Here is a 20,918-nt window from a genome sequence, read left to right on the forward strand (position 1 = left end):
TGCTGAGATCCCCTCTTGTGCTCACTTCTATAATTTTATTTTTTTATTTATTTTTTAATATGAAATTTATTGTCAAATTGGTTTCCATACAACACCCAGTGCTCATCCCAACAGGTGCCCTCCTCATTGCCCATCACCCATTTTCCCCTCACCCCACCTCCCATCAACCCTCAGTTTATCCTCAGTTTTGTAGAGTCTCTTATGGTTTGCCTCCTTCCCTCTCTGTAACTTCCCGCATCCTCATTTTCCTCCCCCCTGGTCTTCTGTTGAGTTTCTCAGGATCCCCATATGAGTGAAAACATATGGTATCTGTCTTTCTCTGCCTGACTTATTTCACTTAGCATAACACTCTCCAGTTCCATCCATGTTGCTACAAAAGTCCATATTTCATTCTTTCTCATTGCCAAGTAGTATTCCATTGTATATATAAACCACAATTTCTTTATCCATTCATCAGCTGATGGACATTTAGGCTCTTTCCATAATTTGGCTATTGTTGAAAGTGCTGCTATAAACATTGGGGTACAAGTGCCCCTATGCATCAGCACTCCTGTATCCCTTGGGCAAATTCCTACCATTGCTATTCCTGAGTCATAGGGTAGATCTATTTTTAATTTTTTGAGGAACCTCCACACTGTTTTCCAGAGCGGCTGCACCAGTTTGCATTCCCATCAGCAGTGCAAGAGGGTTCCCGTTTCTCCACATCCTCTTCAGCATCTATGGTCTCCTGATTTGTTCATTTTGGCTACTCTGACTGGCATGAGGTGATATCTCAGTGTGGTTTTGATTTGTATTTCTCTGATGAGGAGTGACATTGAGCATCTTTTCATGTGCCTGTTGGCCATCTGGATGTCTTCTTTAGAGAAGTGTCTATTCATGTCTTCTGCCCATTTCTTCACTGGATTATTTGTTTTTTGGGTGTGGAGTTTGGTGAGTTCTTTATAGATTTTGGATACCAGCCCTTTGTCCGATATGTCACTTGCAAATATCTTTTCCCATTGTGTAATTTTAAATGATTCCTGGAATGTGGCACCAACTGAACCCTCTCTCCTTTCCCATTCCCTGCCCAGAATCCAGCCGAGTCCCTCTCTGGTTAGGAATGTTTAGCAGATGCTGGAGGAGGTAGTAGCTTGTGTGGGACCTAAGCCAAAACACAGAGGAACTGAGAGAAGAGCTTCAGGATTCTCAGGCTCCCTCCTCTTTTTGAGGTTTTCTCTCACTTGATTTTTTTTGCCTGCTACTCAGTGTTACCTCTTTTAAAAAGAAGAAAAAAAGCACTGGTGAATCCTCTGGGTATTTCTTTATACAACCTGGAGCAAAGAAGAAACCCTCTTAGATGACAAGCTTGGGACTGTCAGTTGCTTGGGAATCAGCTAACATCCTTAAACATTTTGCCTTTGCTTGCTGCTTCTAAATGCGTGCTAACCCACCAGTCTCTTGACGTAGGGCCAGAGCCTTTGCTTCCACTATAGGCCTGTTGATTGGAGTTCTGCTTTTTCTTTCTACGTAAACCACCTTCATGATTTTCAGTTTCAATTTCTTTAAAGCACTTGGGAAGTAGTCTGAGAACTTCTAGAGTTTTAAGTTTTTTTCCCCCCTGATCTTTTCTGTTGCCCCATATATACTGAATTAAACAGCAATTATTTGTAGTGGTTTATCACTACTAGTCTTTACAAAGTAATTCAAATTTTTCTTGCTCATGTTGCATCAACTGAATGAGCACAACTGCATAAACAGACTTGGGAACAAGTATAAGTGATTCTCAGTAGGTGTCTAACTCAGGTGATGGGAGCGGAAGGTGTAGATGTCCTGGAGAGTAACGTCCAGGAGGCACAAAGGGTTCCAATGAATGTGCAATGCAGAGATTATGCTAACTCAGCAAGCTGACTGGTCACATGAGGCCAGTTAAGAGCACTTCTTCAACTGTTATTTTCCTTACAGCTGTGGCTATGATCAGTCTACTTATGTTCACCCCACTTGCAAGGATATAGGAGCTAGGTCAGTAGAGATAAATTCACTCTCCTCTTCCTGGCCTGAAATATAGAATGAAGAAAAACATCTCAACTAGGGGCTGGGGGAATCCTGCCTCCCACAAGCCTGCATATCCCAACCTGGATTAGGATAATGTGAAACCTGAGGAGGGAAGGAATAGGGTAGCCTGGGGCAACAATGGGAAAAAAGCCAAAATATTTCTTGAATACCTCCTTTTCTGCACACTGCTGTTCTTCAAATACTAACCACTCTCAACCCACCAAAAAGCTCTTCTAAAAAACTAATCATTTGCATTTAGCATAAATGTAAACCTATGTGCAATGTTGTAGAAAGTGCAGCAGTTTTGAGATAAAGAGTGTCAGGTTCATATCACCTCTTATCATTTACTACATGGGCAAGTTGTGTAAGCCTCTCTGAGCCTCAATTTTCTTGCTTATAAAATGGGGGTGATAATATCTGTCTCATGTGTTTATTGTGAATATTAAACGAGATAAAGTAAAATAGCTTTATTTATGTTCTGCCTTAAATCCCTTCTGGAAAGAGGCAGAACATAAATAAACATGCACACAGACCAATAAAGTGCTTGGCACAATGTTCCCTGGGATACCTGCATTTGTATATTTTGTCTCTTCATCTCCACAGGAGGAAATGAAAGGGGCCTTATGAATCTTGGTATTCTGGGGTGGGAAGTTGCCCCCAGATTCCCAAAATCCTACTATATGGTCAGTTTCCTATTCCACCTTCTTCTAATGTTGATCCTTGAAAGGTCATCTGCCACACTAGATTTAGGAGAGAAAAGAAACACTAACATAATAAGAGCAGTATCACCTAAGGCTTATTGAGTGTTAGCTAAGTGCCCTACATGTCTTACCTCACACAGTCTTCACAACACCCTTGTAAGATTCTATTATTATCCCCACTTCTTAATGACAGAACTCAGGCAGAGACAGGTTAGGTTAGGTGGCTGACTGAAGGTCACAGCCAAAAAGAGACAGACTTTGGACTATAAAACCAGAAATCTGGCTCAGAGTTTGTGGTCTTAATATGTTCCCTTGAAGGAAGGAAAAGGGGAAGAAGGGAAGGGAGGGATGGATGAAAGGAAGGAAGGGAGGGAGGACAGAAAGGAGGAAAATCAGAAGTTAAAGAGAGCTAAAGTGCCCGTTCACTTTTTCTTTGCTCAAAAGCATGAGAGAAAAATTTGAAGAAACATAGTTTGGGAACATTTTCTTGGACCCTACTAAAGCCAGGTGCAAACTTCCAGATCCCTGCCACCTATACATCATGTCTGATGTAAACCAAAACTGCTTTCTAGCTACCAATGCTAAATTCTCAGCTAAATCCATCTATGGCCACAGCGAGCACACCCTTTGTTCCAGGAGAACCAGATGCCACTCATCCTCCAGGGAACTTTTTGCCAACGTGGACCAGTGGGAGCCATATCCAGAATCAACCTGAAACCTCATAATCTCATTTCTGATCTAATCCTTTCCAGAGCACATCTGTCTAACTTTTGGGAAATTGTAAAGGGCAAGGGAACAAGGAAGAGTATCCAAGGGTACCTGGATAAAAAAAAAACCTCATACACATACATGTTATTATTATTATTACAGAAAATTAACAAGCAACAAAGGACTTCACACTAAAATTTACATTGATCTGGCATTTTTCCCCCGCTATCTCCCATAAAATGCTTTAAATGCAGGCTGATTTAATGGAAACGATAAAAATAGTGCTGAATGGTTTATATTTGCCGCAGAATTACTATAAGGTATATTTTAAGAAAAAGTTTAAAGTTATGTGTGTTTTTTCCTTTAGGATAAGATTAAGGGGAGAAGGGCAATTGGCTTTTTTTGTTTGTTTATTTGTTTGTTTGTTTCTGTATTGATCTAAACAAACTCCCATAGGCTTAGTTTCTTGTTTCTAACAAATCTTCACACCTTCACACCCATGTCTGGACACTTGTCGAGAAAGAGTCTTAGCAAAGAGACATGCAAAGGACTGTCAACAGCAGGGCCAGAGCCTTGGCCATGTTATGCTCACTAACAATAATAGTTGTGTGACTGAGCTCTACCAGAAAGGGACACATTGGTTGGCTAATATATGTGGTTTTCATCATCCTCCGCTTAACCCATGAGTTTGGCTGTCTTGGCAAAGGGCCTCTTCACAGTCTAAATGACTTTGCCCTTGTGACCACTACAGAATACGTGGATGACTACATCCTTTATCTTCTGGCCTGCAGCCGTGTTCACCAGGGCCAGAAGTTGGAAGAAAGCCTCAAGAAGACAGTTTTTAACCTTAAGAAGCTTAAAAGAGCAGTTTAAGATGGTATTCCTAAAAACTGTGGAGTCACATTAACCTGTGTTTAAAACTCAGCTGGAAGTAGTGTATAGCATCGGCCTTCCATAATGTTAACTCTTATTGTTACTCTTGTTAATATCCATATTGACTGGGTTCAAGGTTGACCTGCCCTGTAGAGGACATTCACGCATCAGATGGGACCTCTCCTGGTTAAACACTCAGATCACTTCATGTCTCAATTACTACAATTCTCTGATTCCTTCCTTGGGTTCTAGGTACTTGGACAAGAGGTAGTTTGATGGTTGCTTCCCGTGGCCCTGCTCCATTAAAGAACAGACTTGTAGGCAAATGGAGAGTCAAGAGCTATGTGATAAACCAACCTGTAAACATCCCTCAACCTCCAAACTTTCCCAGTCCTTAGGTTTTTCCTAATAGGAAAGGTATCATTATTACCTGAATGGATAATAGCTAATGATAATGAAATGATGTGAACTTTTAGATAACCTCAGCTCCACTACAATATAAATTTTATCCAAGAATGTCAGAACCTTGTCTGATTTAACAGAAATGTGTTCATGCATTTGTTCTCTCATTCAACAAATACTGAGTATGGATACACAATGATGAATGAATGATAAATGACCCTAGCTTTAAGAAGGGGTGTGTAAGACACAAGGGACCTCCCTCCTGTAATGACAAATGAAAAACATTGACTTCAACCAGCCTGGACCTCCTGTTCTCAGAATACACAGTCTATATTGCCTTTGCTCATGTGTTCACACAAATATCTCTGCATTGCCTGCCCCCTCTGCACAACCCACCCTCAAGTCTCACCTTGATCACACAACCTGAGACATCACTTTGCCCTCTAAGCTTTAATAGTACATAATGCCTATGCCACTCACTTAGCTTTTCTATACTGCCATTCACTATATATTTTGGTGTTTACTTTTACTGTTTCTCACTAGTCTGTAAGTTCCTTGAGTGCAAAGCTAAATCCTAAACCCTTAGGCTCCCCAGAGCATTTAATACTTTATTTAGTGTACAATAGTGCACTGGTAAATACCTGAGAAATGGAACTCAATTCAACAAATTCTAACCAAGTTCTAAACACAAGGCATCTTTCCACATGCTACAGGAAGATACAAAGGTAAATGAGAGGCTGTTACTCTAAAGTGAGATGAGAGCCCTTTGGAGAGCTCTAAATACAGTGCTGACCTCCCATCAGAGTCACTACTATATTTTGTCGTCTGGGTATTTCAACGTGATTTCTTTGGGCTGTGCTTAACACATGAAGAATCCATTTAAAAATGAAGAATTCTTTCTGGTTTAAACAAATAAGATGTCTGCTATTGATAAATTGCAAATGCTTTTTCCCATTCTTTTATCTACATTCCTTTCCCCCTTGAATCTCATAAATGAGTTGAGATGCTAATAGTTTCATGGACCAGTACCATTCCATGAAGAAAGCTGTGGTCTTCTATAATAAAAACTCCCACTATTGAGAGCCCCCAAAGGATGTTCCTTCACATACATCTTTCTGACAAATCCTCACAACAATCTGGTGAGGTAGGCATGATTTCCGTCTTAAAAATAAGGAAACTGAATATCAGAGAAGTTAAATTACTTGCCTAAGGTCCCTTAGCTAAGCTGATGGTGGAGCTGAGAGCTGACTCTAGGCCTTGCGATACTGCAACAGCTAAAACATCTCAGAAAGGCATTCCAGTAAATAACATGTAGTTTGAGGGCTTGCTTTTGTGAGCCAGCCCTATGTCAACATCATACCTATTAGAATATCATACAGTAGCAAACTAATACACATTCCTCTGTCTTGTCAACTGCCATCCATAGTCCTCACAGGCTATCAAAAAGTGCCCCTTCATTCTGGACTTAAAATAACTCTGTGTGTCTTCATCCTCTTGAGTCATGGCTGCCAACCCTTCAATCTTGTCAGCAGCTGCCTCACATCAGATGTGCTGACAGTTTCCTTTAAACAAGTACAGACTCTTCTAGTAAGGAGTGGTGGGAGCTTTGGAGATTCTTGTTTCCATGCAAGAGCTTCTTAGGGTTTTTTGTTTTGTGTGTGCATTTTCTGACAATGTATTTTATTGTCTGGCTGGCCTGTTTACCCTTAAAACCCAGACTGGTGATTCTTCTAATAATGCAAAGGAGACACCTCCTTTCCTACTTTTGAGACACCAGTGATATGAAATGGCAAATGAATATACAGGCTGATCCATAGTTTACACTGACTCCTGTTCTTGCAGTCTGGGAGCAATAATATACTTGATTTTAATCTTAGGTCTGCAGTAACCAAAAATGTGACCTTGGGCAAGTCTTTCCATTTCTCTGAGGAGATGGAACTTAGTCTCTTTGCAGATATAAATCTGTAATTCTTTGCCTAATCACTTCTTCCACCTTCTGTAGAATATTATTTGTGTATTGCAGCCTTCAGGGTTTTCATAAAGTGTTTTGTCACTAGGACTCCTGCAAATTGCTAGAGAAGTATAAGCATTAGATCAATAATGGACCTTGGAGAACTTTTGATCCAATCCTTGCATTCTGCTAACAAAAAAACTAAAACCCAAGGAGGTACAGGAACTTGCCCCAGCCCATGCAAATCCAAAACCAGAATCCAGGATTCAGCTCCCACTGAATGGCCTCTGTTTTTCCTGGGGTTTCCAGTCTCTGGGTCAGAAATGGACCTTGATATTCACAAACCAACTTTTCTTCCCTTTTTTTTTTTTTTTTTTTTGATGGATTGTAATTCATTCAGTATAATATAGCCACTCGACAAAAATGTGTGGTCAGGTTTTTTTTCTCAGCAAATTTACACAAAATTGGAGATACTTTCTCTGGTTGAGAATACATTGATCAGAAAACGTGCAAAATTTCAGGCATTCAGAGTAAAGTGCCTTGTTCAAAGTCATCAGAAACATGAGGGGCAGAGCCAAAACTGGAAGTGGAGAGCTCTGGAGAGACAACTGGAAGATAATGGATGGTGACAGGCTGACCATACAGTCTTTCTGGCTTCCCAGAATCCAGATGGACTCCCCACACTGTCAAGTTGATTGATTGAAGCACCAGTACTAAGATAGCCACAAATCCCCAACACATGGACACAGCTGCACATTTGTCTCTAGGAGGATCTAGGTCAGAACATAACCTTCCCTCCTGCAAGCCCAAGTAGAGTTGCCACAGCCAAAGAGGAAAATAGAACCCCAATAAGGGAGTTTCATGACTGCTGGGATATAAGCAGAGAAAACCGAGGCAGACAGAAAAGAGAGCTTGCATTTGCTTTTCCTGGGGTTTCCACTGTCTCTTAAACAAAGCTGACCCTAGGTGCAAACTTGCCCTTTTCTTATCCCAACTTCCCTGGTTATAAAATACATGTTTGGCAACTGCCCTGAAAGTTATTAAAGCTGCAGCAGTAAACTATGGGAGGCCAGAGAATTTCAGACAAAAGTTATTGCATCAGTAACTCAGAAACTAATTCCTAAAACTCTTGACACATTTATCCAGAGGGCTAGTGCCAATATAGAAATGGAAATCATTGTCAAGGGCCACAGTGTACCTGGATTAAAATCCATCATTCCTCGCAGCAGAGAGCTATGATTTTGGCAGAATGTGAATAGTCATGCATTTCTCCACCATCTTTCCTCAAAAAATAAGGTTCTTTCTTTTTCAGAAGAACAAGAAAAATTCTGCTCTTTTTGTCTCATTTGTTTTTTTCTTAAGAACCCCATGTTTACATTTTCTTTTCAGATATTTCTTTCTTTGACAGCTCCACATTTAAACCGAAAGGCCTCCTTTACCTTATTCAATTGCACTGGTTTTATTTTGGATAGAAATCCTGCTGGGTACAGTAACAGGGAACAAACTTTACAACAGCAATAATCCCTTCTACAGCATCTATTGTGGGGAAACTTAATACACTTGTATTAAATGGCTGAGGCATTGGCTCCAGTGATCTGAATTAACTACAGAAGAGCATAGTTTGAGAACAAAGCTACCTTCTTCACTCAGCACATTCCTGCTGTATGCCCAGCAACATGGCAGGACTGGAGACTCAAAACTTCCATCCAAGAGCACCCCACTGAAAGACCACTGATTGCCTTAGGCAATGACTTCATCACCAAAAGGTAGCAAAGACAGAAAAGATTTGACAGGATCCAGTGTTAACAAGCAGTTGGAGAAACGGGCTTTCTGACTCACTGTTGGAGGACTGACAATATGCTCAGAGTTTTCAATGTACACACACTTTGACTCGGGTTCTAAGAATTTGTCTTAAGGCAGTTTTACAGAAGCACACGGGGTTAACCTCAGCATGATAATGAAAAGGAAAACTCAGAAGCAATGCACAAATCATTAAATATGCAGTCATTGAACTAATCATGCAGTCTATATTTATTGTCTCCTGACATACCATTGAATGGCAAAGTCCAGTCACAGAGAGCCCATGTAGGATGGTCTTGTTTATTCTTTTCCTTTTATTTTTTTAAAAATTTTTTAAAGTTTATTTATTTTTGAGAGAGAGACAGAGACAGAATGTGAGCAGGGGAGGGTCAGAGAGAGAAGGAGACACAGACTCTGAAGCAGGCTCCAGGCTCTGAGCAGTCAGCACAGAGCCCAGTGCAGGGCTCGAACCCACGAACCGTGAGATCATGACCTGAGCTGAAGTTGGATGCTCAATCGACTGAGCCACCCAGGCGCCCCTTATTCTTTTTCTTTTTAAATTTTTATTTAAATTCTGGTCAGTTAACATACAGTGCAATATTGGTGTCAAGAGTTGAATTCAGTGATTCTTCATTTACATACAGCAAGATAGTCTTGTTTATATAAAAGCGTAGCTAAAAGGTTACAGAAGTGTTGACAACAATTATCTCTGGATAATGAGGTTCTGGGTGACTTTTACTTTCCTTTGTTACCTTTCCTGAATGGGTGGATTTTTTAAAATTTCTTTTTATTTTGAGACAGAGAGAGAGAGAGAGCAAGGGAGAGGCAGAAAGGAGAGAGAGAGGGAGAGAGAGAGAATCCCCAGCAAGCTCCTCACTGCCAGCGCAAAGCCTGATGTGGGGCTTGACTTTACAAACTGTGAGATCATGACCTGAGCCAAAATCAAGAGTCAGGGACTTAACCAACTGAGCCACCCAGGAGCCCCTTTCATGTTTTTTACTGTGAGCATTGCTTTGACTTCCAGGAGAAGGGGTGCTTTAAAAAAATTTTTTTAGCAGAAAGCTAATCTTTCTCTAAATTCCTTTGCACTTGTACTTTGCAAACTACCTATGGTCTTACATAATGGTAGGACAATATGAAACATTGTGAGGAGTTCATGGGTATATACATATGTCAAAACTCATTAATTCATACACTTTAATTCACTAAACTATACATTTTAGGGCATGCAATTTGTATATTAAATATACTTCAATAAAACTGTTTTTAAAGGAATTTAAAAGAATATGTAATTTACTGTATGTCAAATATACTTCAATAAAACTGTTTTTTAAATGGAAAAAAATATGGAATAGTCCAGGTAATTTCCACCCACTATTGAAAATTGTCAACATAACTATACGTATTTTAAAAAAAAACGGAATCAATGGTGGGAAGTAAATTTGATGTTCCAATCAGTGACAGGAGGCTATTCCAAGAGGTTAATAGCATGAGTGAGGTGTAAAAAATGTTCATTCAGCTTATTCTCTGTTCTCCAGCGGTGTCTGTGTCCTTGAACAGAGATGGCTGCAGAGCTCACCATTCGACCTACTTCTATCTTCTTCTGTTTGCACCTTTTTTGTAGAGTTCACGCCAATCTTAGGTGCCTTTTACCCCAAAGTACATGCTTCGGTGCACTTTAATTTTCCTGCAGTAAATAAATAGCCCTTGCTAGCTTCCCTTAAGCAACCATATAGCAAACTCAAGGGTTCTGAGACTTTGAAATCAGAAAAAAATCTGGAAAACATTCTTCCCAGAGATAATTATGAATACACCAATAAACCTTCACTCTGCTGACAGGTTTTCTTAAGAACATATATTCTTTTCCTGTAAGACTAACCTACTAATATAGCCCAAAGGTCTGCAATTGCCTGAAAGAATATGACAAAAGGAACACCAGTGGCCACTGGCCCCAGTGGCTTTGAGAAGTGGGTCTCTGAGTTGGTGGACAAGAAGGAAACAAATGTGTGTGTTGACGTCTGAGTCATGGTTCTCAGAGCCCCTGGGGTCGCATCTGTTGGTGCCCACAAAGAGCGTGGGCCCTGAGATCATTACAAGTGCAGGAGCTCTGTGCAGGTTAGGCCTGCTTCTCACCACTGTTTCTCTATGTTCTTCCCCTCTGTTTTCCAATGCAACCAGTTGGACAGTGCTTCAGGGAAGAATTGGGCGACCAGAGAACCCATTCCGAGTGGCCCTGGAATACATCTCTAGTGGAAACCGAAGCTTGTCTGCAGTGGACTTCTTTGCCCTGAAGAACTGCAGTGAAGGTATGTGAATCTGGCTTTCCCCTCCACTCCTTGGTAGCGTGCTGTCTTAAGTGTCTTGATAGCCTGCCACCATGATTAGCTGGGAATGTGCTTGTTTATACAGTGAAGTCTATGGTGCCTTGGAGCTGGTTCTGAATATTACCAAGTACTCCATTCCCCAGCTGATGGATTTTCAAAGACTGAGTATGACATTATATCTGCTTACCTTGAAACTTCATCAAACAGAATAGTCTTTGTTAGAGAACATATCAGCTTAACTTCCCTGGCTGCCAAATGCTTTCAGCTACATTGTTTTGTTTTGTTTTGTTTTTTACTGTGGAAAGTTTCAAATGTGTACAAATAAATAGAATAGTACAATGACCCCCATATACCCTCAACCCAGTTTCAATTGTTATCAACATGCTGCCATTTTTATTTCACCTGTATCTCTACCTACTCCTCACCCTACCAACTTGATAGTGGTTATTATTTTCTTCTTTTTTTTCCTGAGGCAAATTGCATGAATAATTATTTTTAATGACTTGATTTCTGCAATTATTTAGGGGAAACTTGGGAAATGGTTTTATATGAAATCTTTTGCTTATTTTGTAAATAACATGAAGGTATGGTCCACTCGATCGTTGAATTCCTTTTGTGTAAGTCCCACATTGTGTATTTACTCAAGATTTATTACCAAGAAAAAGCATCTCTCTCCTAAAGAATGCTTTGTTGTTTTTTTTTCCTTTTGCCTTTGTTGCCAGGAAACTCTGAACTCAATGTAGTACTTAATCCCAGTAATTACAGCTGTATGTGTTTTTGATAAACTTATTTCCCCTCCCTCTACAGAGTTTTTGACCTTCTACTTTTATTTTCAAATCATATCTCATATGTATCTTTCATTAGATATTGCTTCAAGTCTGATTAGTAAGCAGGAAGAAATGAATCATCAATAGATAACATGAGGTTGATCTTTCCTTGATTGTTTAGAAGACCTAGCATCATAATTATCAACATCCTTTATTGTTTCCCTCATGTAGAAGGTATAGGAGATGGGATTGAATCATACAATCTTCAGGAAGAAGTTGCTTTCATTACTGCTATTCTGCTGTGCCTGCCTCTGACCAGAGGTTCACTGGGAAGGAAGGTGTCAGGTGTGCCATGGAATCTGTGGTCTAAGAGGCCCAAGAATGAAGTATGGAGAGGAATGAAGTCTGTAGCATTCCCAGACCTAAATTCTCAATTTAGACTGTTCATAAACAACCATGAAGGCCCATAACACCCAGCAATCTGTTGCATGCAGAAAAGCTCAGCTTTAAATCACGGGCCTCTTAGAGGTGGTGTATGTACAAAGGGAACTCCCTTAAGAGACTACTGACCAGCCAGTTTCTTATGCTGTTAGGGCTCTTCATTCATTGCTGGTCTTGTAAGAACTTTCACAAAATGGTTTTCTTTTTCCTTTAATGAAAACTGGTTTATGTGTGAGAAAAAGAAAAATCATCATAATGTGATAGATTGAACTTCAGTTCAAGTTGAAAAGGTGGTTAACCTGTGATGTGAAGCAATGTATAAGAAACATGTGGTTTGGGAGAAAGCCAGAGCTTGTACAAATGTTTCCACATTCACAAACTTGGGGATTTGTGAATGTCTCTGGACACCATCAATCCTCACAGATGTCAATGTCTATGTACTGTCCAAAAAAGACCATCTGTTGAAATGGAGCCAGTTAATAGGAATGTGACAGGGAGAAGGTATCAGTTCCCAGAATTGGCCTAATCTCATTTGAGTAATGTGAAAAGAAGGGAACAGGAGGCAAAAAACTCCAGATATCTGGCCCAGCCCAAATAATGTTGCAAAAATTCTTTGTACGTCTGAGTCAAGGATCTCAAACAGATTTTTCCTCCCTTACCCCTATGACTCCATTTAACCTAAAAAATTCTTCCTCTATATCTTGCATTTGCAGTGAGTTTGTTTCAGGGTTTAAAAGACCTGTTTCTTGTCTGCTTCTCTACCCTTATGAAACCAAGAGAGTTGACCTCTCTTGATCCAAAAAGTATGTCTTCTGACAGGTCACTTTCTTACAGGAGGGAGGAAAGAAGTCTGCTTCTAATTCCCTAGAGCAGGTAGATTGGCCAAGAGACCTAGGAAGGTTCTCATGTCCCAGCTACCTTCCTTCAGAAGCTCCATGTATAAGAACAGATGCTCCATGGAGAGGCAGATGTTCTCTGCACCCCTTCTCTGACTTGAACTCCTGTGGCCACCAAGGGGTATGAAGGGATAAGTATGGATGTGTAAAGCACAGAACAGAGAAAAACAAAGTAATTCCTGTGCTTCCTGGGAACTTATAATTTTCCCTCCCATGGTAGAACAACTCAGGTGCACATCAGTTGGTATGGACAAGTTGCAGACATAAGAAGCATCCTAAAACTACATTCATGTTTTTAAATGGAAGGAGTTGTTTCTGAGGTATGCTCAAAGCCTATTTGATATAGACAAATGTCTGTGTTTTCTTATGTCATTGCTTTGGTTTAGGTCATGAAAGGAAGGAAATAAGGAGAGTAGTATTGTCTTCGACAGAGTGAACAGGGCTGGTGACATGTTAGCCAGGGTTATAGATAGGTCTACAGGATGCCTGGTCTATTTTCTGATAGTAACTTGGTCCCCTCCTGATGAGGCACAGACAGAATATTAAAGGAGAAACATCTGTAGAACTCTACAGCTCTTCCTTGGCCTACATGAGGAGAGGTGCCATTTTAGTTAGTATGGAGAAGCCTTACAGGGGATGTTGGGACAATTTTCCCCATATAGGAGATTGTACTTATTTGTGGATGTCAAGGGCTGAGTCCATACCTCTTTCCTCTCTTAATCCTGACAGCTATCACAGTGTGTAACACTTAATAGGTGCTCAGTTAATAAGCAATAAAAGTTAACATCAACAGAGCACTTACCATGCACGAAGGGAAGTGCTGATCCTTTCACATGTGTTATCTCATGTGAACTTTACACTAGTGCTATAAAGCAAGTTCTATTATCTTATTTTACAGATGGGGAAACTGAAGCTCACAGAAGTCTCAAAACTTGCCCAGGTCATTCAGTTAGGGAAAGATAGAGCCAAACTCAATCCCAAGTCAGTCTGACCACCAAGCCAGTGTTTCTGTCCACCACATTCTAGCACCTTTGTGGACTGTGTAGGGAAAGAGGTTTTATTTATTACCAGAAGATTTAGAATTATCTTTGACTCATCCTCCTCTCCCTATATCCAAATGGCCAAGCCCTGGGCTTTAGACTCATGGCTGCCTTACATCCTATCTGTTGCTATCTAGATGCTACTGTTGTTGTCTCTTGAATTTACCCTTATGACTTCATTTCCACAACAACGTACCTTATCTGGGCCTTTGTTACACATCCCTGGGCTTTGGCAGTAGCCAGTTAGTCTGGCTGATGCCGTTACCCATCCCTAACATATTGCCACACCAATCTGCCCAAAATTCCCTTTCTTTGTGGCACTTTCATGACATCTCAGTAACTTCTTATTGCCTCACACATCAGAAATATGAGGGGGCTAGACTGGGCCACCTTACTCATTCCTGGGTCCAGGAAAGTGATGGGCTGGGGATCACCCAGCTGGTTGGTGATAGAGCTGGGAGTGACATCAGAGCCATCTCGACTCCAGCCTCAGTACTTTCACCATTGTTTAGTCCTGCCTGGAAAGCCTGAGTGTCTCTGCCTGACTTCCAAGCTTCTTTACAATCTGGCCTCAGGACCTGTCCAACGTTATGCCCTCTGTTTTCCACACCTCCTGCCCTCTAGTCAGACTGGTTTTCTGTCTACTATACCAGGAATGGCCACCTTGGTCCCAGGTCTTCCATTTTGAATGCGGACTCATCATTTAGGATCCAGTTTAGGGCCCAAACCCTCCAGAACATCATTCATAGATACAAAAATCTTTCTCAGAAGGCTTTGCTATTACATCTAAATTTAGCATCTATTTTATAATTCTTTCCAAGTTAGTTATTTTGGGACCCTAACTTGAGGTTTGGGATCTTGTCTTATATTTCTTTTATTTCTCCAGGGGGCATGTAACACAGTGCTAAACACATAGAAAACACTACGTAAATATTTGTTGACTGATTGTTAGTTAATCATTGATAAATGCTGCTCCTGCTTTTATAGCTTTGGGCTATTAGCCTATTATTTCCAAAAGAAGGTAGCAGTGAATGTAAATTTGTTAGAAGAGGTTTTTTTCCTGGTGTTAAAAGAAAAATAGTTGATAAATTCGTCAATGATGGGAGAGATATCAGCCTCCAGAGACACCCATGCTTGGGCTTCCAGGAACCCTTCACCCATTCACAAAGACTTTTCTTCAGCAGACAAGCCAAAGCAATAGAATTGAGCAGGACACTCATCAGGACTCCACGTGTTCAGAGGAGTCTACAGAAAAACACGTCAGAAGGGGCAGGACTAGCTTCCTGAAAATGATTTGTAAAAACACTGTGCAGCTCATAAGAATATACCCCAATGTTTATAGCAGCACTTTCAGCAATAGCCAAATTATGGAAAGAGCCTAAATGTCCATCAACTGATGAATGGATAAAGAAGATGTAGTTTATATATACAATGGAATACTACTTGGCAATGAGAAAGAATGAAATCTGGCCATTTGTAGCAACGTGGATGGAACTGGAGAGTGTTATGCAAAGTGAAATAAGTCAGGCAGAGAAAGACAGATACTGTATGTTTTCACTCATATGGGGATCCTGAGAATCTCAACAGAAGACCAGGGGAGAGGAGAATGGGGGGGGGGGGGGAGTTACAGAGAGGGAAGGAGTCAAACTATAAGAGACTCTTAAATACTGAGAACAAACTGAAGGTTGATGGGGGGTGGGGTGAGGGGAAAATGGGTGATGGGCATTGAGGAGAGTACCTGTTGGGATGAGCACTGGGTGTTGTATGGAAACCAATTTGACAATAAATTTCATTTAAAAAAAAGAATATAATTGCAAACACCCATCTCACACCTTCTATGTGCCAGGCTCCATTCTAAATTCTTTGCATATATTAACTCATTTAAGCCTCACAATAATACTATGAGGTATGCATTATCATTATCAGCATTTCCACTGTATAGATGAGGAAATTGAGGCACAGAGACTTAAGTAATTTGCCCCAAGTCTCACAGCTGATACTGGAACAGAGCTCATCTACTCCAGTATCCATGCTCTTAGCTGCTGTGTGTTGCTGCTACTTCCTGGAAATCACCCCAGAAAGCATCTATTCTGACTCCCTCACCAGTGGAAATTGAATAAACAAACCACCCAAAGATTTACCTTGAATTTTGATACACTAAATTATTGGCCACCCCAATGTGATTTCTACCTTCACCTCATGGTTCTCAAGCTCTCAGTTTTTCTAAGAATCTAATTTAGAACTTCCCTTTCCCTGCCTAGGTTGGTCAGAGGTGGTTTAGGTGTACCACTGCCCACTGGCCAACAGTGGACACCCCGTCCATGAACATCAAGGAGCTGCAGATGGCACCTGTGTGAGCCTAAATACATTTTACCACCAGTCCCCGTGGTTCTTGTTCTCTTTCATGAACCTACAAGAATCATATATGAGGTTTCCTGGGTCAGAACCACATTCAGCTCACTAACAGATTTCTCAGCCAGAAGCACTCTTGGTTCCTTACCCTACTGAGACACTTTCAGACACAGTAATTTCTCTGATGTGCCCGGCAGAGAGGATGTCATAATCCTCATGTGACCAATGAAGGGTTATTTCACTCACTTCTGTAGTGCAGGAAGGGGCAGGAATCCAGTGTCAAAAGCAGTCCCACCACCATGGATACCTTAAAACACATGTTCCTAAAGAATTGGGGATGCACAGGTATCTTAACCTCTCTGGACCTAAAATGATGGCATTTAAACTGGATCTATGGTCTTCAAAGATTTTTTAGAGACTGAACCCTTAATTTAACTAAAGTTTTATATATACATCCATTATATAAAAGTACACAAGCAAAGCTTCCCTAGGAAAAGTGATGGTTGGAACCTACCTCCTCCACAGCCTTTGACACCCACTCCCCCACCACCTCCATGGGTGTTCATAAAATACATTTTGAGAACCACTGGGCATTCTTATTTTCAACCCTCCTATTAATTCCAGGTTTTTGATCTTATGATTCTGTGCTTACATAAAACGTGATCGCCAAAAGTTGTTAACATTAATTGTACCTTCCTTAAACAATTAAGACTAAGGACAAGGCTGCTATACTTTGGGCTATGGCCCATTTACACAAGGCAAGTTCTTGTCTCACTGAGTCCTGGCTTTGAGATGCTAAGTATGGAGCTAGTATGAATGTTTCCAGTAAAAAACAAAAATGTGTGGCATGTCCCAATGTTGTTCCCTCTCTCTCCTCCTACTCCACCAAAGACAACGATGGCCAGGCAAGAATGCTCTCCTTAGGCCAAGAGGGGACAAGAGGAAACGAAAGAAGCTGAGCAAATGGATTCTAATCTTGGCCAGCCGTGTGGAACCAATCAATCTCTGGAGTAGGCTCCAAAATCCGGCTGGGTAAAATGAGGGATAACCTCATGGGCTCCTGGCAGCCTGGCCCAAATGGGACATTTTCTGTTCCAACAGCAAGCAACACCCCAGCAGGATCCTCAGTCCGTGCTTGTAAAATGGTGATTACTGTGGTGCTGTCCTCAGGCTGCCAGCAGAAAGCTCTATGTAGCAGAATCATCAATCATTCCGTCCACAGACTTGCCCGTTCCTTCGACATTTACTGAGCACATACTAGACTGAATGCTCCGTGATACTGATAGAAACTTGCTTCTGTCTTAGGACTGAGTTTTGGTGTGGGGCCTTAAAATGCCCATTCTGCTTTGCACAAAACTGCTCCCCCAAGGGCATCCCTGACTTACATTTAATTCGCACCAGAGGTATTGAATAAATGCTCCATTTGTACAGGTCTCTTCCTCTACACTGGTTCCCATGTGTCTTGCTCAGAAGTACCACAAAATGAGCACTGAACCAGCAATCAGAGGATCAAAGTCCCCTTTCCACCTCTTATTTGCCACAGTCGAGCCAACTCTTCAGATCAGAAGGGATATTAAAGGTCTCTATCAGAATTGGCACATCGATGGTGTTTTTTATTTAAAATAGGAATAAAAATATGCCAGTGGTTGTCCCAAAACTGACCTTAACCGTGAGGGTCAAATGAGAAGATGGCTGTGGGGACGCATTGTGGATGATGATGCCCTGAGCTACCTGACCTCTCTGCGACTCACCTGCCTGAAGCCTATAAAAACAAAGGTGCTCCCTCACTGATGCTCCGTTTCTTATGGAGAAAGTACTAGTCACAGAAGCAAATTGGCTCTTCTGATGCCTCCTGCAAAATTATGTGATGCTAACAATAACCAAATGCCAAGCAGGTGTTGAGAGCCACCGAACTGCCAATCTGACACTGACACCAAGGTGGCTATCACCCAGCTTAGTCACTTCAAGGGCCTGAGTCAACTGTGCAGTGGTGGTTGTAATGCTTGGAAGTGAAAGCCAAGGAGAAATAGCAGCCACAGCCATGTCCCTTGGTTCTCCCTGTGCCCTCCACGTGAAGGGTGAGGCTCACTTACAAAACATTCTCCTTATGAACTGCCTATTTCTAAAATTTCCCACTCATAACTTACCTGTGGATTGTACTGTTTAAAAGATAAGCATTAAAATTGTGATTTCCTGTAGCCACTGAGATCTCTCTCACATTTCCCCAAACACCTCGCACCTCAACCTTTTGTTCCAGCAGTGCCCCCTTTAGAGTCCCCTCCCCCTCCCATCCCCAATATCTGTCTCCTCAAGCCCTACACTTCTTTCAAACTTCAGCTCCAATGCTATCTTCTCCAAGAAGTCTCAGCTCAGAATTATGTCTCCATATATTTCCTTTTTAGAACAGTCTACTTCTTTCCAGAGTTATTTATGTATCTTGCTCAATAGATGCTAAATTCCTAGAATCAAAGACTGTGTCTTTTTCTTTTTAATCTCTGTACCCCAATTAGCAACTAACAGTGCTTCGCTCATAGTAAGCACTGAATAAAGCTTTTCTAGTTACAATGGAGGACGAGGATTACAGGCTTTGGAAACAGACAGAATGAGTGTGGCATTCCAGGTCTATCACTTACAACCCTTCTGAGCTCAGAAGAGTTTTTAAAAATCTTTGAGTTTTGGGGGCTCCTGGGTGGCTCAGTCAGTTGAGCGTCCAACTTCAGCTCAGGTCAGGATTTCGCAGTTTGTGAGTTCGAACCCCACATCGGGCTCTGTGCTGACAACTCAGAGCCTGAAGCCTGCTTCAGATTCTGTATGTCTGTCTGTCTGTCTGTCTCTCTCTCTCTCTCTCTTGCTCTCTGCCCCTCCCCCACTCACACTCTGTTTCTCTCTCTCTCTCTCTCTCTCTCTCTCTGCCCCTCCTCCACTCATGCTCTCTCATGCTCTCGCTCTCCTTCATAAATAAACATTAAAAAAAAACTCTTTGAGTTTTGGTTTTCTCAACAGTAAATGGGACTAATGTTACATAATTATAGGTTTGTTGAGAAATGAAAAACTGATATTATGCACCCAGCCCCTGGCACGGTGCTTGGCACAATAAATGTACCATTGCCTTCCCCCTTCCTCACCCCTGACTGAGATGAATGTCCTCATTCTGGAACCAGGATGGGATAATTCATCACAAGTATCCCAGGATATGTTTGCAGGCTCAGGCCCACCTTTCCCTTTACACCTGCACCTTGTCTGAGCCATTGGGCCAAGGGCAAGTTCACCCCCGCTGCCAGCAGAAACTTGGAAAGCCCAGATCTATTTTCTGATTTTGAAGGCGGTTGCTTCTCTTCCCGCCCACAATCTATGATTTTCTCTCTGATAATGTCATTTTTTTTTCCCTTTGTGACTGGGTGCCCAGAATCCAATGTGCCCTGCAAAGGAGTGAGACTGTTTCATCCTGTGGGGATCCTTAGTGGCCAAGGAAGACCCAAACATCCTGTGATGTGCACTTATCATACTTCTGAGAATAGGATCTAAATCAGCCAGGCCCCCAGCTGGTGGAACCAGGAAAGCATTTTGCTTGCCCCTCCTTTCCCTACGGATGTACAGCTGCTGTTGGCAGAAACTTCCTTACATTGGAATGGCTTATTCATAACCACTAATAAACCCAATTAAAAATGCCCCACAAAGTACATAGGAACAATGATTGCTCGATCAACGCTTTTAAATATTTGACCATTGGAAATCACCCGGAAATGGAGGCCAAGACAAAAGATTTTTAAATATAAATAAATAAGGAACCAGTGCGCTGAGGTCATTGTCCTCCCAGAAGAAAATTACTTTCAAATTACAACTACATAAAAGAAATAATTGAAAAGATTAATCACACTAAAATAATTGGTCTATTTTACAAGTAATTTGGAGCAATATTCAGTCATTGACATAAATGTCTAGTAGTAAAATAGTAATGAATTTCATTCTCTGACTAATGTATTTATTTTATTAATGGTGCTAAATGGCGTTGTTACTCCTTATAAATATTTCATAACTTTTAATTCATTAAAATGTTCAAGGAATTTCCAAAAGTATTTATTAGTTTTAAATCATCCTTAGCATTCAATATGCGATTGCCATTCTGCCTGGGTAATTAAAAAAATTATTGTTTTGGGTAATGGGAGTCTCTTTGAATGTGGAGGATTAAGCCCCAGTTATTAATGAGACTGACGCTCCTGCTGGTGATGAATGAGGGGCTTGGTGAAGCTATGCTCCCCCTCCAGGTCTCTATCTGTGCCTGTGAGGCGAACCCAAATAAATAAATTCCAGAGATAAGAGAAATGTCAGTTTAGACATTGGTTTCAATCCACCACCTCTCCCACATCCTCTCCATCTTCCAGAAACAGCTGACAGCAGAATTCGTACATTCTGACCTCACCTCCTCTCTGTTTCTTTCATTCTTTGATAGAGGCCATAAGGAGGGAAATGGGCATAAGATGCAACAGAGAGAAAAGCAAGGGACGTTGCATCATGAACAGTGGAAAGAAGATAGGATTTGGATAAGAAAACATGGACTTGAATCCTAGCTGAGTTGTTTGGGTGCTGTGTGTCCGCTACATCCTGCAGTGCTAGATAATTAATGTGTAAAAT

General features: G+C 41.2%; 1 protein-coding gene across 1 annotated transcript in view; it reads left to right on the forward strand.

The window, feature by feature from the left end:
- ALK (ALK receptor tyrosine kinase) overlaps positions 1 to 20,918 on the forward strand; it is a 668,845-nt gene that overhangs the window by 472,357 nt on the left and 175,570 nt on the right. The window contains exon 5 of the mRNA XM_042933341.1: positions 10,645 to 10,772. Within this exon, the coding sequence (XP_042789275.1) occupies positions 10,645 to 10,772 (128 nt within the window). The remainder of the gene's footprint in view (positions 1 to 10,644; positions 10,773 to 20,918) is intronic.

This window comes from Panthera leo, chromosome A3 (genome assembly GCF_018350215.1).
Source record: "Panthera leo isolate Ple1 chromosome A3, P.leo_Ple1_pat1.1, whole genome shotgun sequence".
NCBI lineage: Eukaryota > Metazoa > Chordata > Mammalia > Carnivora > Felidae > Panthera > Panthera leo.